The 17,543-nt window shown below is 45.3% G+C and overlaps 1 protein-coding gene and 1 long non-coding RNA gene across 4 annotated transcripts in view; one reads left to right on the forward strand and one right to left on the reverse strand.

Moving 5' to 3' along the window:
* Positions 1–1,569: 1,569 nt before the first annotated feature.
* Positions 1,570–15,787, reverse strand: LOC146075644 (uncharacterized). The gene is made up of 4 exons (XR_014473607.1): positions 15,752–15,787; positions 12,850–12,934; positions 4,987–5,136; positions 1,570–1,743 (listed from the first exon to the last, which is right to left on the reverse strand). It is a non-coding gene; the product is annotated as an uncharacterized LOC146075644 (long non-coding RNA).
* The window catches only part of RAD23B (RAD23 nucleotide excision repair protein B), a 29,094-nt gene continuing 26,875 nt past the window's right edge, over positions 15,325–17,543 (forward strand). The window contains exon 1 of one of the 3 annotated variants that reach the window (XM_083185047.1): positions 15,325–15,701. In XM_083185047.1, the coding sequence (XP_083041173.1) occupies positions 15,636–15,701 (66 nt within the window). In that variant the 5' untranslated portion in view covers positions 15,325–15,635. The remainder of the gene's footprint in view (positions 15,702–17,543) is intronic. The other 2 variants (XM_083185063.1, XM_083185054.1) reach the window with 2 other exon arrangements.

Below are 17,543 nucleotides of genomic sequence, written 5' to 3' on the forward strand. Positions count from 1 at the left end.
GTTTCTCCCTCATTTTTCTGACTATACTTGCAACTTAACTGTGGCCCCTTCCCCACTCTTTCAGTAGTGAATACTGAGATAATTATTAATATGATCTGCTATTGTCCACCTCAAGAAGACTTTCACTCTCTGCCTTTAGTCATATTACTCCACCAATGAGTTCTGAAGCATTTGGCTGAATATGAGCAGACAATATTGCCCAAAACACTTCAGGATTCATATTACTGCTTTTGTCAGTCACATTATCAATAAATACAAGGGAACCAGTTCCATTGGCAGCCATACATGGTGGTGTATAGAGCCCAAAATTTGAGAATTGTGTCGATGTCCCAATATTTATGACTGGAGCATATTTAATTTCAAAATGTGTTTGTTATAAAAATTGGATGCTTTTAACTCTTAAATATAGACTTTAAAGGCCCAACATTTGGTTGTATTTGGTTGTATCTAGCAGCGGTTTATCCTTTATCCTTGTTTTTTTTACACTGTAAACAAAGCCATGACCTTGGCAATACTGGACAATAGCCAGTACTATAGCTTACAAGGAGAAACAGATGGCACCACAGCAGGACAAGTTGGCACTGACACACAAGCCTCTAAAGCCAATCAGGAAAGTTAGTAATTAGAAAAACACATTTAGTTGGGTATTAAAAGTAATATTGTCAAAAATATATTCTACTGGCTATCTTGCTATTTCTGACCACCGAAAAGTCCTGGCAAGGGGCAGGAATAGTGATCATGCCATACCTTCTAACATGACCCATTCCATTAGGTACAAAATGCTCTAGTCCTGGATTTCCCACTTACTGTATGATTGCCATTACCTGTGTTGAACTAGTTTATTTGAAGGGTGTTCAACACAGGTGATGCCAATCATACAGTAAGAGGGAAGTCCAGGAACAGAGCATTTTGTACCAAATAGAATGTAACATATTGGAGGGTATGGGTATGTCTTAGGTTGAAAAAAATATAATTAAGGTACTTCACTGTGACAAGCTATAGCATGTGCGATGACATAGCTACCTATAAAAAAAACTAATTTTTATACCTGTAATTATCAACTTCCTGGAACTATGTATGACCAACACCTATATATATATATCTATCTATCTATCTATCTATCTATCTATATATATATATATATATATATATATCCTGATGAAGGGGACACAGTCCACGAAACGTAGCCGAATGCAGGATTAAAAAGCACTTTATTTTTTACCACCTGACTACAAGCCTCCGAGTGCCATCTGTGTATTTTGGATAATGGATATATATATATATATATATAGATATAAATATAGATAGATAGATATATATATATATATATCTATCTATATATATATATATATATATATATATATATATACACACACACACAAAGTGTGTAGAGTCAGCACTATTCCAATCGTAATAGCTCGTCCCGGGTGCCCACAAATGGCCAAGGTTCAGACACAATACAGTTACCATACAGTGGCACTCGGGTCCTCCAGAAAAAAAATACTCCAAACAAGACTTCAATCTATCAACCTTACATTTCCATATAGAAAATGTAATCAGGATACAAACATTGTGTAACAGTTAGCTCACCTTATACCCCACGAATAGTGAAGAGATGGCATTATCCACCTGCGTCGCGTGGGCCATCGTTCAAACAGCATTGCTGGACCACCGCGTCACTGCGCATGCATCACGCTAGGCCGTCTTCACATAACGTATCACATGAGGAGGCATCTTCTATCACTATGGAAACAATACAACAAATATAAACAACATACAGAAAATATAATACAAGTACATCAGCAATAATCATAACTATGACATGAGATTAAATGCATACTATAATCAGCATACTATAATCAGCATAATAAATGAACGCAGCCAACTGTCACATCTTATATATAAATGGTAGATCTCAGTACTGTATTTAAAAAAAAATAGTATAATCCCCAAAAATACCATATACATATTGTAATACTCAAATAGAGTTAGCGTATGGGTAACGGAAATCACCTATAAAAAAGAATCAGAGACCTGTCACTTAAAAAGAGAAGGTATGCTTATGTTATCCCTAAAAGTAATCATTTCAACAGCTATATAGGTTACACAAATCTAGATTTATCGGCAACTAAAGTTAAAAGTGTCCCTAGACTCATAAGAAACATGATAGCGGAACCATATAATTTAGGATGCAGAACGTTAAGACGATGTATCCATCTAGTTATGTCTAGCCTGTGCAAAGTGATGAGCGACAGGCTGCTCACTGTTGCCTGAAATGAGGGCAGCTTTAATGGCAGAGCGGTGTGCTGCCATTCGCTCTTTGAATTTTCTTGTGGTCTTGCCTATATAGGCAAGACCATATGGGCATAAGATCTCATATATCACATAGTTACTCTCACATGCAAGGTGATGTCTAATTTGGTAAATGTTACCATCATGAGGATGGTGAAATTTGTCTCCAGAGATGAGGTATTACAAGTTGTACATGAACATTTACAGCAACCCCAGCATTTTTGCAAACATTTCTTTGGAAGGGGGCAGGCCCTTGCCTGCAATATCGGATTTGTCAAGAATGTCTCTCAGATTTTTGGGTCTAGAGAAACAGGGCATAATTCTGGTTTCTTCTAATCCTAGGGCAGGATCAGATTGAACAATCCGCCAATTAGATTTGGCTATTTTAGTAATTTTATACGAATGAACATTGTGCTGACACACCCATGGAATGATGGATGATTTTGTTTTTCTTATTACTACTAGATAGTAGATGTTCTCGGGTATCTTTCGTGCTTTTTAGTGTTTAGTAGGTCCTGTAAATGGTAACACCTATTTACAAATCGGGAAATTAAATCATCAATTTGCAATGTAGCTGTCTGTACATTGCTATTGATGCGCAGAATTCTCAACATCTGCGAGTATGGTAAACTCAGTTTGAATTTGGTAGGGTGAAAACTTTGATTATGTAGAAAGGTGTTGCGATCGGTGTCCTTGGAGAACACCGTCGTAACAAAACTTCCTGACTCAATTGAAATTCTTACATCGAGAAAATCAATGTATGCTTGATGCATCTTAAACGTAAACTTGACGGTGCTAGTACTATTGTTCTGAGAAATCATAATGTCTTCAAATTCCTCACATGTACCCTGCCAAAAAATCAGCAAGTCATCGATATATCTAGTTAAAAATATAATCTTATCGGAAGCATTCTTGTCAGCAAAAAAGAGTTCATCCTCTACTTCGAACATAAAAATATTTGCGTATGTTGGTGCCACTGAGGATCCCATGACACATCCTAGGGTCTGGAGGAACTCATTTTCAAAAAACATTTTTTTGTCAAAATAAGTTCCAACAACTGTACAATAATGGAGGTAGAGTCCAGATCGTATTCTCCAGAGGTAGTTAGAAGTCGCTGTACCGCAGCAAGCCCGTCACTATGTGGTATAATGGTATATAGGCCTGAGACATCAGCCGTAATCATCTACATATAATTTGGCAATGTCCCAAGGTTGTTTAATTTCTGCAGTAGTGTAGTGGTCATACAGATAGTGGTAGATGCTAAAATTAGTTAAGTAATACCATTCAGGTGCACAGAGGCAGATTGGCCTGCCGGGAAACCGGGTATTTTCCCGGTGGGCCGGCTCATTTAAGTTAATTTGCGGCCGCCACCCTCCCTTGCTGGGCCGCGCACCGCCATCTACGTGGTTAGCGGCCGCAGCACTATGCCCATATTAAAGATGGCTGCGGCCGTCCCCGGCCAGCTCCAGCTTGCCCAAAGTTAAAATGGCCGCGGGAGGGCTGGTGCGCATGCGCGGCCGCACACAGCTGCTCCTGCGGCACCCAGAGCAAGGACGCCGGCTGCCACATGAACCCTGACCCCAGCAGGCAGCGCACAGGAGTGGGGACGACTGGGAATCCGATGGGCGGCGGCAGGCGGCGCTGAAAACAGAAGTGTGAGTCATATAATATCCTGCTGTGCTGCATCTATCTATCTCTCTCATATATATATATATATATGTATATATATATATATGTGTATATATATATATATATATATATACAGTGCTCGAAGTGGAAATTTGAAAGCGCGCTCTGAAAAAGGGGGCGTGGTCACTGAAAAGGGGGCGTGTCTTTAAGTGTAGCGTACCATACCACATACCCCTTATATACCACACTAGTAGGACCCCTTATACTATCTAGTACTAGTGCCCCTTGCACATTGTGCCACACTGTATGAGCCAAAATTCAAGGACAGCAAGGACAAACGGACAGAGTGACAGAAGAGAGAGACTGACAGCGGGAACACAGAGAGAAAGTGACAGGGACAGCCACATATGTATATTGGGCATCACGGTGTGTGGCAAATGTATAATGAGCATTACTGTGTTTGGCATATGCTCATTATAGATTTGCCACACACCATGATGCACAATATACATTTTCCACACACCGTGATGCCCAATATACATTTGCTACACACCGTGATGCCCAATATACATTTTCTACACACCGTGATGCCCAATATACATTTGCTACACACAGTGATGCCCAATATACATTTGCTACACACCGTGATGCCCAATATACATTTGCTACACACCGTGATGCCCAATATACATTTGCTACACACCGTGATGCCCAATATACATTTGCTACACACCGTGATGTCCAATATACATTTGCCACACACTGTGATGGGTGAGAAAGAGGTTAAACAGAGGAGAGGAGTAGTGGAAGTGGAGAAGGGAGAGAGGAGGTAGGGGGAAGGTAGGGGAGGAGGTATGGAGGAGGAGGAGCGGAGAAGGGAGAGCAGTACAAGTGGGCGCTGTGTACCTCCTGATGCCAGCGGCAGACACCTCTGGCTGACGCTGTTAGGAGGCCGGGCACAGGGAGGGAAGAAAGGGGCTAGTAGGCAGCCAGACCATATAGAGTGGCAGGTGTGCGCTGGGTGATGGGCAGGACACAGCAGACCAGGACGCGGCTTCCACTTACCGGTAGCAGCGCAGACTTCCGCACAGGCTCCCGTCACCTGTCCCCATCAGGCCGCCGGGCATCAGCTGCACTTCATCTTCTATATCCCCAGTAAGGTTCCCATCATCCTCCATGCGTGCTCCCAGCTGGGCTCCCTGTCAGTGCCTCGACCTAGATAACCATTGATAGGTTTGAAAGGTAAAAAGGTCCTAGAGGGTGTAGAACTGCGGAGCATATATATAATATAAGGAAAAAACTCCAAACTCACACTGTATCAGAACATTTTAGGGTTGTACATAACGCAAAAGAATGTCAGATTATCAATTTCTGTGCCATTGAACAAATCATGCCAAAAAACCGCACTAATGATATGGCCAATCGCTTATCCAGAACGGAGATGCGTTGGATACATAAATTGGGGACATTAGTGCCTAGAGGACTCAATGGCGAATTTGAATTGAAACCCTTTTTGGGCTGACTTTCCTTCACTTTGGTGTTTTATCTTTCATATATGTGGTGCTGGCATAATATTGCTTTTTAATATATATTAATACTTTTATTCTTTTTTTCTTGCAGATTGCACTTTATTGTATCATCTGTAAACAGTATCCGATTTCCGGGTGAGAAACCATCCATCCCGGCGATTACATACTAAAGTGGAACGCAAAACGCTGCTCCTTTGACACGCAGGGAGCGCTTTAACAATCGGCAGTGATAACTTCCGGTGAATGGCACGCATGGGGTGACGTAGTTCCGCTAAGTGGAACGCACCGCCATGTTGGATCCACACGGAAGCCGGATGCTGTACGCAGATTAGCTGCACATGTGTTGTATTATGCTTTAGGGAAGAGGGGTATATATATGCCTCATCTTGGGACAAGGACTATACGCTTCTGAGGAAGGAACTGGCGTTCCGAAACGCGTTAAGCGTGGTATAGAGACATTGGACATTGGACTTTGGTGACCGGACTCCAGCGCAGCAGTTAAGGAGGACCCTGGACTGAGCCCCCCTTGGCACCGGACCAAGGGACCCAGAACAGAGAAGGACTCGTTGTACCATCCTGCATGCTGTATTGCCTGGGAACCATTGTTTTGTGCCCTTTTTACCTTCTAAACTTTGTAAGTGCAACTTTTAGATTAAAAACCTTTTTATCATATTGGTCTGCACTATGTCTTGTCCTATTATGTCTCCCCTGTATGTAGATTAGGGGAGATCGTGTTGAAAAGCCACTACAATAAGGAAACTACTCTAGTGTGAAAACGAGTGTATGGTTTTCCACCTGAAACCAACTCAAGTGTGATAACGGAGTATTTGGTTTTGTATCATTTCATTTGTATTAAAGGCTAATCACCTTTTCTTGAACCTAGCAATCACTGAGCGCTACTTTTCAGATCCACTTCTTTTTCTACTATATTTTGTATGTCAGTCATGCCTGTGTCTTAATCATGCTTTTCTTTGCATCCCCCAGCCTCGCTGCAAACATCATCAGTGAGTCACTCGGCGGACACCCCTAAGGCTCCGTTCCCTATCCCAGTATCACGCGCCGCCAGAGTGCACACTGTTTTGACAGGAGCGCATTACATGGTGTCCTGCGTTGCCCTGGTTACACGCACACTGGTTATTGGACACGCCCCCCGGTGAACCCCAATTTCCCCGATACTCCAGTTGGGATGACGTCATCTGCTGTTCGCCGGGTGCCTTGCAGGTGATGGTTGCACGAGGTGCCCCTGCCCCCACACAGTCCTATATATGTAAGTAAGTTTTGTTTATTCTGTTATGTCTTGATAAAGGGTGAATGCCCGAAACGTTGACACACTAGACCAGTGTTCTTTGACTTTTGTTGCATCATTGACCGCCGCCGTGCAGTATTGTAAAAATCTCTAGAGTGCCATCTACATCTGTTTGAGATATATATATATATATATGCCACCCTGCATACATACCCCCTCCCACCCTGCTTCCTCCGCCACCCTGCTTCCCCCATCCCTACCTGAATCCTCCGCCACCCCACATCATATGCCACGCTGCGTCTCCCCTCTGTCACCCTACATCCTAGGCTACCCTGCGTCCCCCCTCCCATGCGGCTATTCTGCAGCCTGATGGGCTGGGGACATAGCCAGCAGTTCAGAGTGCCACTAGCCTTGCCCCCACAGTGGCGAAAATGGGCGCACCTGCGGCGTGCAGCAGGTCCGACCCCCCCCAGGGCTGCTTCGATAACCTTTCCCGGGCTGCTTTTAATTCCCAATCCGCCCCTGCAGGTGCATGCAAAGGAAGGGTTAATACTGAGTAAGTAACAAGACATTGGTTCCCCCAGCACACTGAGTGGTATTAGTAACCAATCTAGAACACAACATGATAATAGAATTCAGCGATATTGGTTGCATATACTGGTGCAGGTGTATGATATGCCCCCAAGCCAGGTCAAGGCTTCTCTGTATATTGGGGGTCCCTAGCGCTATATCTAGGTGCAGGGTGCGGCACCCCAAAAACTATCATAAGCTAGGAAGCCCAGTGCGGCACGCCAGTGAGATACTATAGTGTTAATAATTAGTGATAGGAAGCCGAAGCTATATATAAAGAGAGAGAGAGAGAGAGAGAAAATTAAAAATGGAATGCAATTAAAGTAAGAGAGAGATAGTGTTAGTGAGGGAAAAGTGTTAATAGAATGTAAGGGCATGCCGCACTAAAGCCACCCAGCCCAACCAGTCCAGGGGCACCGCACCCCACACCACCGTTACCCTAAATTGGGTACAATCAATGTGAGGCATCGCACTGGAAGTACACATAATCAAAATGCAATTGTAAGAAAAATAATAAAAGATCAACAATCTGCCTGCGCACCGCTACCCGGCACGCGCTTCGCAGATTCGCTTCCTCAGGGCCAGCACTTAGAGCCTTTACAAGTCTGAGGCATTAAGAGTTATCAGAGGTCAGATGACCCACTCTCATTTGGCACCCTAGATTCAATTCTGTTAACAGTAACGTGTGGGATCTGCAGACCCACATTACAGTACAGAAGTGGTTAGCCAAAACGCTGTTTATGATAGACACATTGCAACATCTAAAACACTACACCAATACTATTAGCAACACAATGTTTGTATCCTGATGACATTTTCTATATGGAAATGAAACGTTGATAGATTGAAGTCTTGTTTGGAGTATTTTTTCTGGCAGATCCGAGTGCCACTTTATGGTATCTACTGAATATATATCTATATATATAAAAACACAAACACAGATGGCCCAGCACTCACTACAACAAACTGACTCACCTTAACATTAAAAAAAATATATATATATACAGTGCTCGAAGTGGGCTGGTATACGCCGGTATGGCATACCGGCACTTTCTTCGAGCACTGACTTTTTTGTTTTGGCTCCCCTGTCTACTCAGCGCCGCGGCTCAGTTATTCTATGCACTGCTTCACAGGCCCTTGGAGCGGTCCGTCTCCGACCATGGGAACTTCCTACATCGCTCCCGTCATCCCCCTTTCGCCTCCTCTCAATCCCTGCTCATACACCCGGCCATTAAAAAGAGCTGCTGGGCCTGGCTATAAATAAGTGGGCTGCTGCTCCAGTGCAGCCAGTGAACCCCTAGTGCAGCCAGGACCCCCCTCCAACAGCCACGGATCGGAACTCTGTTACCGATCGTTGGCGCTGCTGTCTCCAGTGACTTACATGCCCCTTTCTAGTAGCCACGCCCCCTTTTTTGGAGTGCGCCCGCCTTCAGCGTGCACATAACCACAACCTTTATTTTTCCATACCCCCTCTTTAAAATTTCCACTTCAAACACTGTATATGTATATACAGTGCTAAGCTCCTTCGTCAGGCTAACAGAAAGCAATACAATGAAAAGTGCACAAGGTTCCTAGCTTATAGTGTATGAAAGGCCGCCAATTATCGTGATCATCCGCAGAGCTTCAGGTGCTGAGGCGGAAGGCGAAAGGATCTTCAAAGCCCAGAGGCCGGTAACTAAGGCAGTGTTTAATCGTTCTAACAGAATGCTGACTATTGACAAAGAAAAAGTCCTTGACAAAGGGCTCTCATTTGTACCTTCTAATCGTCATGACCCTTTCAACTGGCAGATGGACATGCACAAAATGAGTCGCAAATTGCGGCTCAGGGAACATTTCCAACACGCTAGCCCCAAAGTGAATCCCTCACCCATGCCCAATTTCATTAAAACCCACAGCCACTTAACCTTCGATCCCATCTCCCACAACCCATCTATCAAGACCTATACACGGCTCATGAATGCCTCAATGGATCGATTTAAAGCGGCAGAAACTCCTTTCCACCCTAATCTAACCAGTAATGAAAAGAAGGCACTCAAAACATTACAGGAGGATAAAAGCATCACTATACTTGACAAAGGCAGGCTATAGTTATCCAAGATTTAAGCGCCTACAGAGCTGAATTAAATCGACAACTTGCCGACACCAAAGTCTACAAAAAGCTGCATGTAGATCCCACGGAAAAATACAAAAATGAACTGATGTCTCTACTGCAAACGGCAGTTACTGAAAATAAAATTGAGAAAAAAACTGATGGAAGCTCTGACCACCACTCATCCAGTCCTACCTGTACTATATAGTGTCCCTAAAATACATAAACATGCCACCTCCCCATCCGGCCGCCCCGTCATCTCGGCCAGAGGCAGTCTGTTCCAACCGGTGTCACAACTATTAGACACTTTGATACAACCATTCGTGGTCCAACAAGAAACCCACCTGAAAGATACCACTAAATTCCTTAAAAGGTTGCGAGCTCTACCCATGTTGCCAACCTCCACCATCATGTGCACAATGGACGTATCCTTGCTATACACGTCTATCTCCCATAACGAGGGGTTACTAGCCATGCGACAATTTCTGGATTCATTAGGTGAAGCATTCACCTTTGACAAAACACTCTTTCTCCAACTATTAACCTTGGTTTTAACCAGAAATTTCTTTCGCTTTGATGGCCAGATATACCTTCAACTAGAAGGCTGTGCCATGGGATCGGCGGTGGCACCATCGTATGCCAACACCTACATGGTACAGCAGGAACGTCTATTCTTTCACGATCAAGTTATAAAAAATAATATTGTCTTATTATGTCGCTACATAGACGACTTATTTATGATCTGGAGGGGCACATCTGAAGACCTCGTCAAACTAGTTACTGATATCAACAATCAAATTGACATACGAGTGGCATCATGAACAGATTAACTTTCTGGACGTGTCAGTACTGCTCAACAACGGCGTTATAAGTACCACCATCCATTATAAGAGCACGGACAGAAATACTCTTCTTTTAGCCAGCGCTCACCATCCACCACCTCTTAAAAAAGGCCTGGCATATTCGCAAATGCTACGAGCTGCCCGCATCTGCAGTGATGTGCCAAAATTACCCGCAGAACTGGATATAATCGTGCACAAGTTTCATCAACGAGGGTACCATCTTCGTGACCTTAGAAGCACCAAGAACAGAGTGCTATGATTAAATAGGGAAAATCTACTAAGTCCCATACAGGTTGATAAGAGCAACAGCGGTGTATTCCCGAGGACAACCACATTCGACACGAATAGCAGCTTAATTCCAATAGCCAGCAAAGCCTTATGGCCCATCCTAGCCACGGACAAAAGCCTTCCCTGTTTTTCTAACATCCGTCCTATGACATGCTACAAAAGAGGAAGGAATCTACGTGACATGCTGGTTCAAGTGGACATAACCGGGTTTGATAATAGCAGAGCAGGTACCCGTTCTGTCAAAGCCAATGGCTGCTATAGATGCATTAAGTGCACTACGTTTCAGCTGTTGGTACAATGTGTCTCCTTTAAACATCCTCATAATGAGACCATTTATCCTATTCGACATGTTCTAACATGCAGCACGAAATTCACGGTTTACGTAATAATCTGCCCATGTGGATTATATTACGTAGGGATGTCCACCCGAGAATTCAAAGAACGAATGGCTCAACATCGGTCCGCCATCAAAGCCGCTTTAGAAAACAAACCCATGGAGCAGCCAGTGGCGGCACACTTTAAACGCAAGGGTCATCCTGTGTCATCCTTAAAATATGTGATCATTGATCACGTTCCACCTATGCCCAGAGGGGGGGACAGACAAAAAACTTTACGTCTAGAGGCCAGATGGATATAACGTCTAGACACGGTATTACCTCGTGGACTGAACTAGAGGATCATGTGGAATATACTCACATGAATTATCCCAGATTTCCATTTAACCTGCCGCTAAAATAGACTGGTCGACACACATCAAAATGTGGACATGATTAACAATCTATCCTGTCTTGTAGCAATGCCAGAATTCCTTTGCAGCGTGAATCACTCCAGCTATCTTTATTGCTTATATCTATTACATAGAGGCTCAATTACCAGTTATGCTGCTCAGTGTTTTTAATATAGTGTATGTATTTTTCATTTGTTTCATGCACACAGCACTTATCACTGTATCTTATTTTCTTACAGCCGCCAGCCGTGTAATCTCGAGCTAGGCTAACCTAGGTGTCGTTGGTACACACGCCCCTGTTTGCCTGGCAACGGGGACGCGTAATGACTATACTGAACAGAGGGCATGCTGGATACCGGAAGTGCGTCTCCGTGCTCAGCACGGCTTCCGGCCGCTTCTGTCTCAGCACCTGAAGCTCTGCGGATGATCACAATAATGGGCGGCCTTTCATACACTATAAGGTAGGAACCTTGTGCACTTTTCATTGTATTGCTTGCGGTTAGCCTGACAAAGGAGCTTAGGGCTCCGAAACTGTTGCTGGATTAAAACCACTTTTCTCACAGTCCTCGAGTGCCGTGCTGTGTGTTCTCTGAACAGGATAACACCTACCTACTTCTATTATTGATTTCTGCAAAGGCACCGGGGCAATTAACCCCTCAGCAGGGAGTGCCGGATCGCCATCCAGTATATATATATATATATATATATATATATATATATAGAGAGAGAGAGAGAGAGAGAGAGAGAGAGAGAGAGAGAGAGAGAGAGAGAGAGAGAGAGAGAGAGAGAGAGAGAGAGAGAGAGAGAGAGAGAGAGAGAGAGAGAGAGAAATTTTATTTTTCCTTGAAAATGTATAAGCTTGTACACATATATAAATGTTCCTCTCTCTACTTGTCAAGAATGGAAAGTAATGTGTGAAGGGGGAGTGGTGGTGGCGGTGTTGTAAGTAATGTGCGGGGGGGGGGTGCTTGGCGGCGTTGTAAGTAATGTGCGGGGGTGGCGGAGGCGGTATGTAATGCGCGTGCGGGGGGGCTCACCTGCTGCTGCTTCTTTCTGCTGGCCAGGCGGAGGGTGAACGGGAGCTGGGAGGTGCTGTGCGCGCATACGCAGCAGCCCTCCCGTGGATTTCGGCAAAGTGCTGCCCGTTTTTAATGAGTTTTGGGCCGGCCCACCAGGAAATGGCCTGGTTTTTCGGCGGCCCATTCCGCCCCTGGTGTTGACACACGAGGAAAGTTGCTGTCAATATGTGTTAAAAAATCCCTTCAAGATCATATGAAGGGAGTAGCTAACGCTGCTTCAGAGCAGATTCATTAACATGCACACTGCTGTACATTGATTGGTGGCATATCCTATGAAGTATTCTCTCAGCGTCACAAAGGCCAGCCCACTGCTGAAGTCAGAGTGAAAACACACGTCTGGGCGTGGCTGTGTGACAGATCTGTGCAGCCCAGCTAGCATGCATCTGATACCGAAGGAGAAGGTCCCAGCGTGAACACCTCACTGTCTAGTCGCGCCTTAACCCTTTGCAAATAATCTAACACGGTGTCCCCTCGGAATAACTTTCTATATGACTGTACATGTTCCCCCACCTGTTTATATTGTTTGTTTATACTGTATGCTGTTTACTTGTTACCCACCTGGCTGCTCACAGCAAACCGAAAACAAATTCCTAGTATACGCAAGTATACCTGGCCAATAAAGCTGATTCTGATTTTGTAACATCTGAAAGAAAATATTGTACTTCAGTACATAATGGAGACAATTTTATACAGTGACTTAAGCCAGCAAATCCTCAGATTGGCCCTTATTCTGATCGGTGCGGCCAGATCATAAATATGCGGCCAGGACCGTGCAGGCGAATCCCCGCCTTCCATACGGATCGCCACCTCCGTCCGTACGCGGATATGTGGCGGTCCGCATGAAAGTGGACGGGGATACGCCTCCTCCATCTTGGGAGCAGCCCCTGCATTCGATGGTCGCCGAACATCGAATGCAGGGCCGCACGCTCCACCAGCGCCCGCCACCCTAGACCACACGGACACTTGTCCGTATGAAATCATGTATGGGGGCAGGCAGCTGACATCCGGCGATGTCAGATGCCCGCCCCCTACACATGCGTCACGGCTTCATTACCATGCATACGCCCTGCGTTTGCATGGGAACGCCCATGAAACGCGGGGCGTATGCATAGGGTAATGAGGCTAAGTAGCCCTTCACGCCCCTCTCCGCCCCCTGTGCGGCATCTAAAGAATACGTACGGCGAAACCGCTTGCACATGCGCAGAGTGACCTCTGCACATGCGCAGTCGAAAACCATCGGCGGTACGACCGCATGCGGAAAAATCCGCACCGATCAGAATAAGGGCCATAGAGATGAGATGTTGCGTATTAAATACCAATGACAATATATTTTATGTCATTTTGTGACCATAACAGTAATCGATATTTGTTAGAATTCTACATTCTCAATGTCAGTCACTGACTTTCCATGTGTGTGCTTTCACTCACTTAGCGCTGCAATGCAGGTGTGCATTAGTAAGTGTGCATTAGTAAAGGTGCCCATACACGTACCAATTACCCGGTACTTTTTGTGCTAAAATAGCATCGCATCCCATGCACAACGATGCTATTTTAGCACAAAATGTACCGGGTAATTGGTACGTGTATGGGCACCTTAAGTGTGAGAACATCAGTTTCGGCATTGGTATATCCCTGCATTTGAGAGCTTGCCTTTGATTAATGGTGCCCATACACCAGGGATCTGTTGGGGCAATTTGTTGAGGGATTGGGGTTATTATTATACATGTGTAAAACTCAGAATTCCCCGATCTCAGTGGGGATTGTGGAATTAGGACTTTTGAACATGAATGATATTGTTCAGTGTACATGCCCTATATAACATTAGAGTAATCAAGTGTTTTTGGAAGCTTTTTTGAAAGTACCTTTAATTGACCCAAATATTATACAGTACTTATACCCATTTCCATGTACCCCAAATTTTAAGAATGCATTTATTTTACATAAAAAGCTTGTTTCTTTTCTTTTCCTCCCCCCAGTGTGTTTCAAAAGCGAATATTGCAGCTCTATAAAGTCCCATAAACATTGGGAGACTTTGAGCTGAAAGCCAATCTAAACAGCAGGTTTGAGAGGCTTTCCCTCCAGCAATTATAGCGATCATCGCTGTCCATACACACTGGGGCATAGTCGCCCGGTGTGTGTGCCTTGGGTTGGTGGACCAGGATCAATTCATTTTATTAATGGTCAATGTAACAGGCAAAACTAGTGTTGGTGGCTGCCAATCATAATATATGTGGACAAACCGGAGCAAATCCTGTCCCTCACCACATAACTGTGACATACACACACAATGTACTTAATTTAATATATTTTTTCGGTACTTATGTAATATCTGGGCTCCCGTTTTTCTTGTGAGACCGCGTCCGCTCGCCACGCTTCGGGCACGGTGGCTCGCTGCGCTCGCCACACTATATAAAATCAACTCCATGCATAGTTGGATAGTAGAGGTATGAAATAATGGGGTGCATTTAACATGGGAGCCCAGATAATACATAAGTACCTTTTTTTCTAAGTTTCTCAATAAGAAACATTTGGCCCAGGGGTGCCTTGAAAACATTTTGCTGCTCTAGGGTGCCGTGATTCAAAAAAAAGTTTGGGAACCCCTGTTCTATACTGTTATTTTGCCATTTTCGGGGGTTACAGACTAGTCTTTGCATTTCCTGCTGCACTTTTCGCTGGTTAACACATCACAGGCCACCCATTTTCACCATATTCAAACAGGATAGGTAAGTGATCGACGGTCAATTTAATTCCTCCTCCTCCTATATGCGTGGCCTTTCCCTGTGAGGGCAGCATACGCGGACAGGGGAAGAGGGCGTGAGGTGCAGAAGTCAGGATCCCATGATGATCACGGCCGGCGTGCGCTTTAAGTTCTAGCGCTGCAGACGGCTTGTAGTAGTGTGTGATAATGATGACGCGCTACCACTGCCCAGTACCCTGAAAAACTCGCTGACCGGGCCCCGCCCCGGTACGTCACTCGCTTGGCCCCGCCCACACGCTTGGGACCGGTCGCCTCTCCACCCCTCATTCCCCTGTGTAGAGCGTGCGCATGCGCAGTGCAGCCCGCGCGCCTGGCAGTGAGCGGAGTCATGATGGCGGCGGCGGACAGGCCGTGCTGATGAGACAGCGAAATAAGCGACAGCCAGAGGAGCACACGCCCGGGCACCCGCACAGCGCAAGACACACAGACAGCACCGCCGCGGGGTCACCCTCGCCGCCAGCTGCAGGTCGCAAGCCGAGAGAGGAGGATCAGACAGCGAGCGCTGAGCTCCGCTAGGCCGCAACACGGGCCCCGCAACGCCAGCCAGGAGAAAGCGGCACCGGGAGGGTGACAGAACGCAGCCACCATGCAGATCACCATGAAAACGCTGCAGCAGCAGACTTTCAAGATAGAGATCGACGGCAAGGAGACGGTGAGACGGCGGGGCCCGGCTGCTGGGGGAGGGGGACGCCGCACGCTTACCCCTGCCCTTTAAGTCCTGGCGTGGCGCTCCCCCCCTGTGGCCTTGTACCTTGGCTTGTTGTCAGTATCGCAGCGGTTATAGGGTTAATGGGGCGGTGGGGAGTGCGCGCTCTCGTGCCCCTGCCGCTCGTAGGGGGGCACGTGACTGTCGGGGCGGAGGCGCAGACCACGTGGTCACTGACTGCTTCGTGTGATGTGGCTCTGTCCTGTCCCCTTGGCACCAAAAGTCCCAGCATGCGTGTCCGCAACTGCTGTCCCCGGTGGGGCCTAGCAACCGGTCAGCGCATAGAACCGAGCGTGCACACCTCCCAACATGCCCCAGTCCAGGAGGGGAGAACCTGACCCCTGCTCCTGGTCTCTCAGCTGCATTGGAACAGCTTTCTGGGCTACTAACTATTCGGGTTGTTTGAGGTATACATACACATGGGGGAGTATAAGCACAATTATTAGCTCCTCTTGTGCACGGGTGACTGAATAGTGTAGATGTAATTACTTCACTGTGCAGATGGATATATTCCTCCTACCTGCAGCATATTGCAAATACCCAGTGGTAGAGAATGTCTTCATTAGGATTATGCCCATTAAACATTGTCATACTCTGCTATTCCAATTACATATTCTGTTGTAATGACAATTAGACATTGTGGCACACATTGTAATGCCTCTTACACATTACACCCATGGTTGCCTACCTTACCCTCTCCTTCAGGGAGAAAATGCTCTGTTCCTGGACTTCCCTGGTAATGTAGGATTGCCATCACCTGTGGTGAAACACCTTTCTTATCAATTACCTAGCTCCTCACAGGTGATGGCAATCATACATTACCAGGTAAGTCCAGAGACAGAGCATTTTCTCCCTCATGGAAAGGGTCAGGTAGGCAAGTATGATTATACCACACACCATAATGCCCATTACACATGATGGCACACACTGAAAGTTCTCAGCGGCATGTCAGCGCGGTTGTGGGCAGCGTAAGTGCGCACAAAAAGGGCAGGGTGAATTTTGAGGTTTTAGAAAATGGGCACGGTGCGGCACCCTGCAAAAGAAGCTTAGAGGGAACACTATCTTATGTCACCTTGTACATTGCTGACCTGGCATTACTCTTCGTATGGTAAATATAGCAAGCGCTGCAGAACTGTGAGCTTAGTTTTATAAGGAAGCCCTACTTGTACTACCAGCTATGCATCTGAGTCTTGCCTGGTATTAGAATTATTATTGTAACACATCCTCAAATTAGTAGAAGCACTTTATATAAAGTACCATTTAAATATTTCCTTATTGTTAATGATATTTACTCTTACAAGTGCACCTTGAATCTTTTCAGATATCACAGTGGTCCCATAATGGCTCCTCCACAAATGCTTAATCAGATAACGCAGCTTTTCTTTTAATTACTTTGCGGTAGTGGTGGGCCCTTTAGAAGAAATAAAATGGGAATTGGTTTAGCAATAGATCACTGTGCTACTTGATAGAATGACAGTTGTACGTGTATAATTAACTAGTGGGAGTGCAGCTCTGTCAGCTGAACTTTTTAACTTATGCAAACCAGTATGTAGATTATTCTTTTATCATTTAGTTATGCTTTATAGGGATCCTTTATTTTTATTATTTAGGCAGTAATACTATCACATCATCTTTTCAGGGCAAACATCTGTAGATTATTTGGAGCCTCTTCATGAAGCCAGCATCAATCTGATTTAACCCAACGTTGGTAGCTCTGTGAGCTACTTGTTTAAAACACAAGAGCAGTTTGGTGCATAGTGCTGCTAGATTCATTCCTAATGCTAAACG

The sequence above is a fragment of the Crinia signifera genome, chromosome 1 (genome assembly GCF_055691185.1).
Source record: "Crinia signifera chromosome 1, ASM5569118v1, whole genome shotgun sequence".
NCBI lineage: Eukaryota > Metazoa > Chordata > Amphibia > Anura > Myobatrachidae > Crinia > Crinia signifera.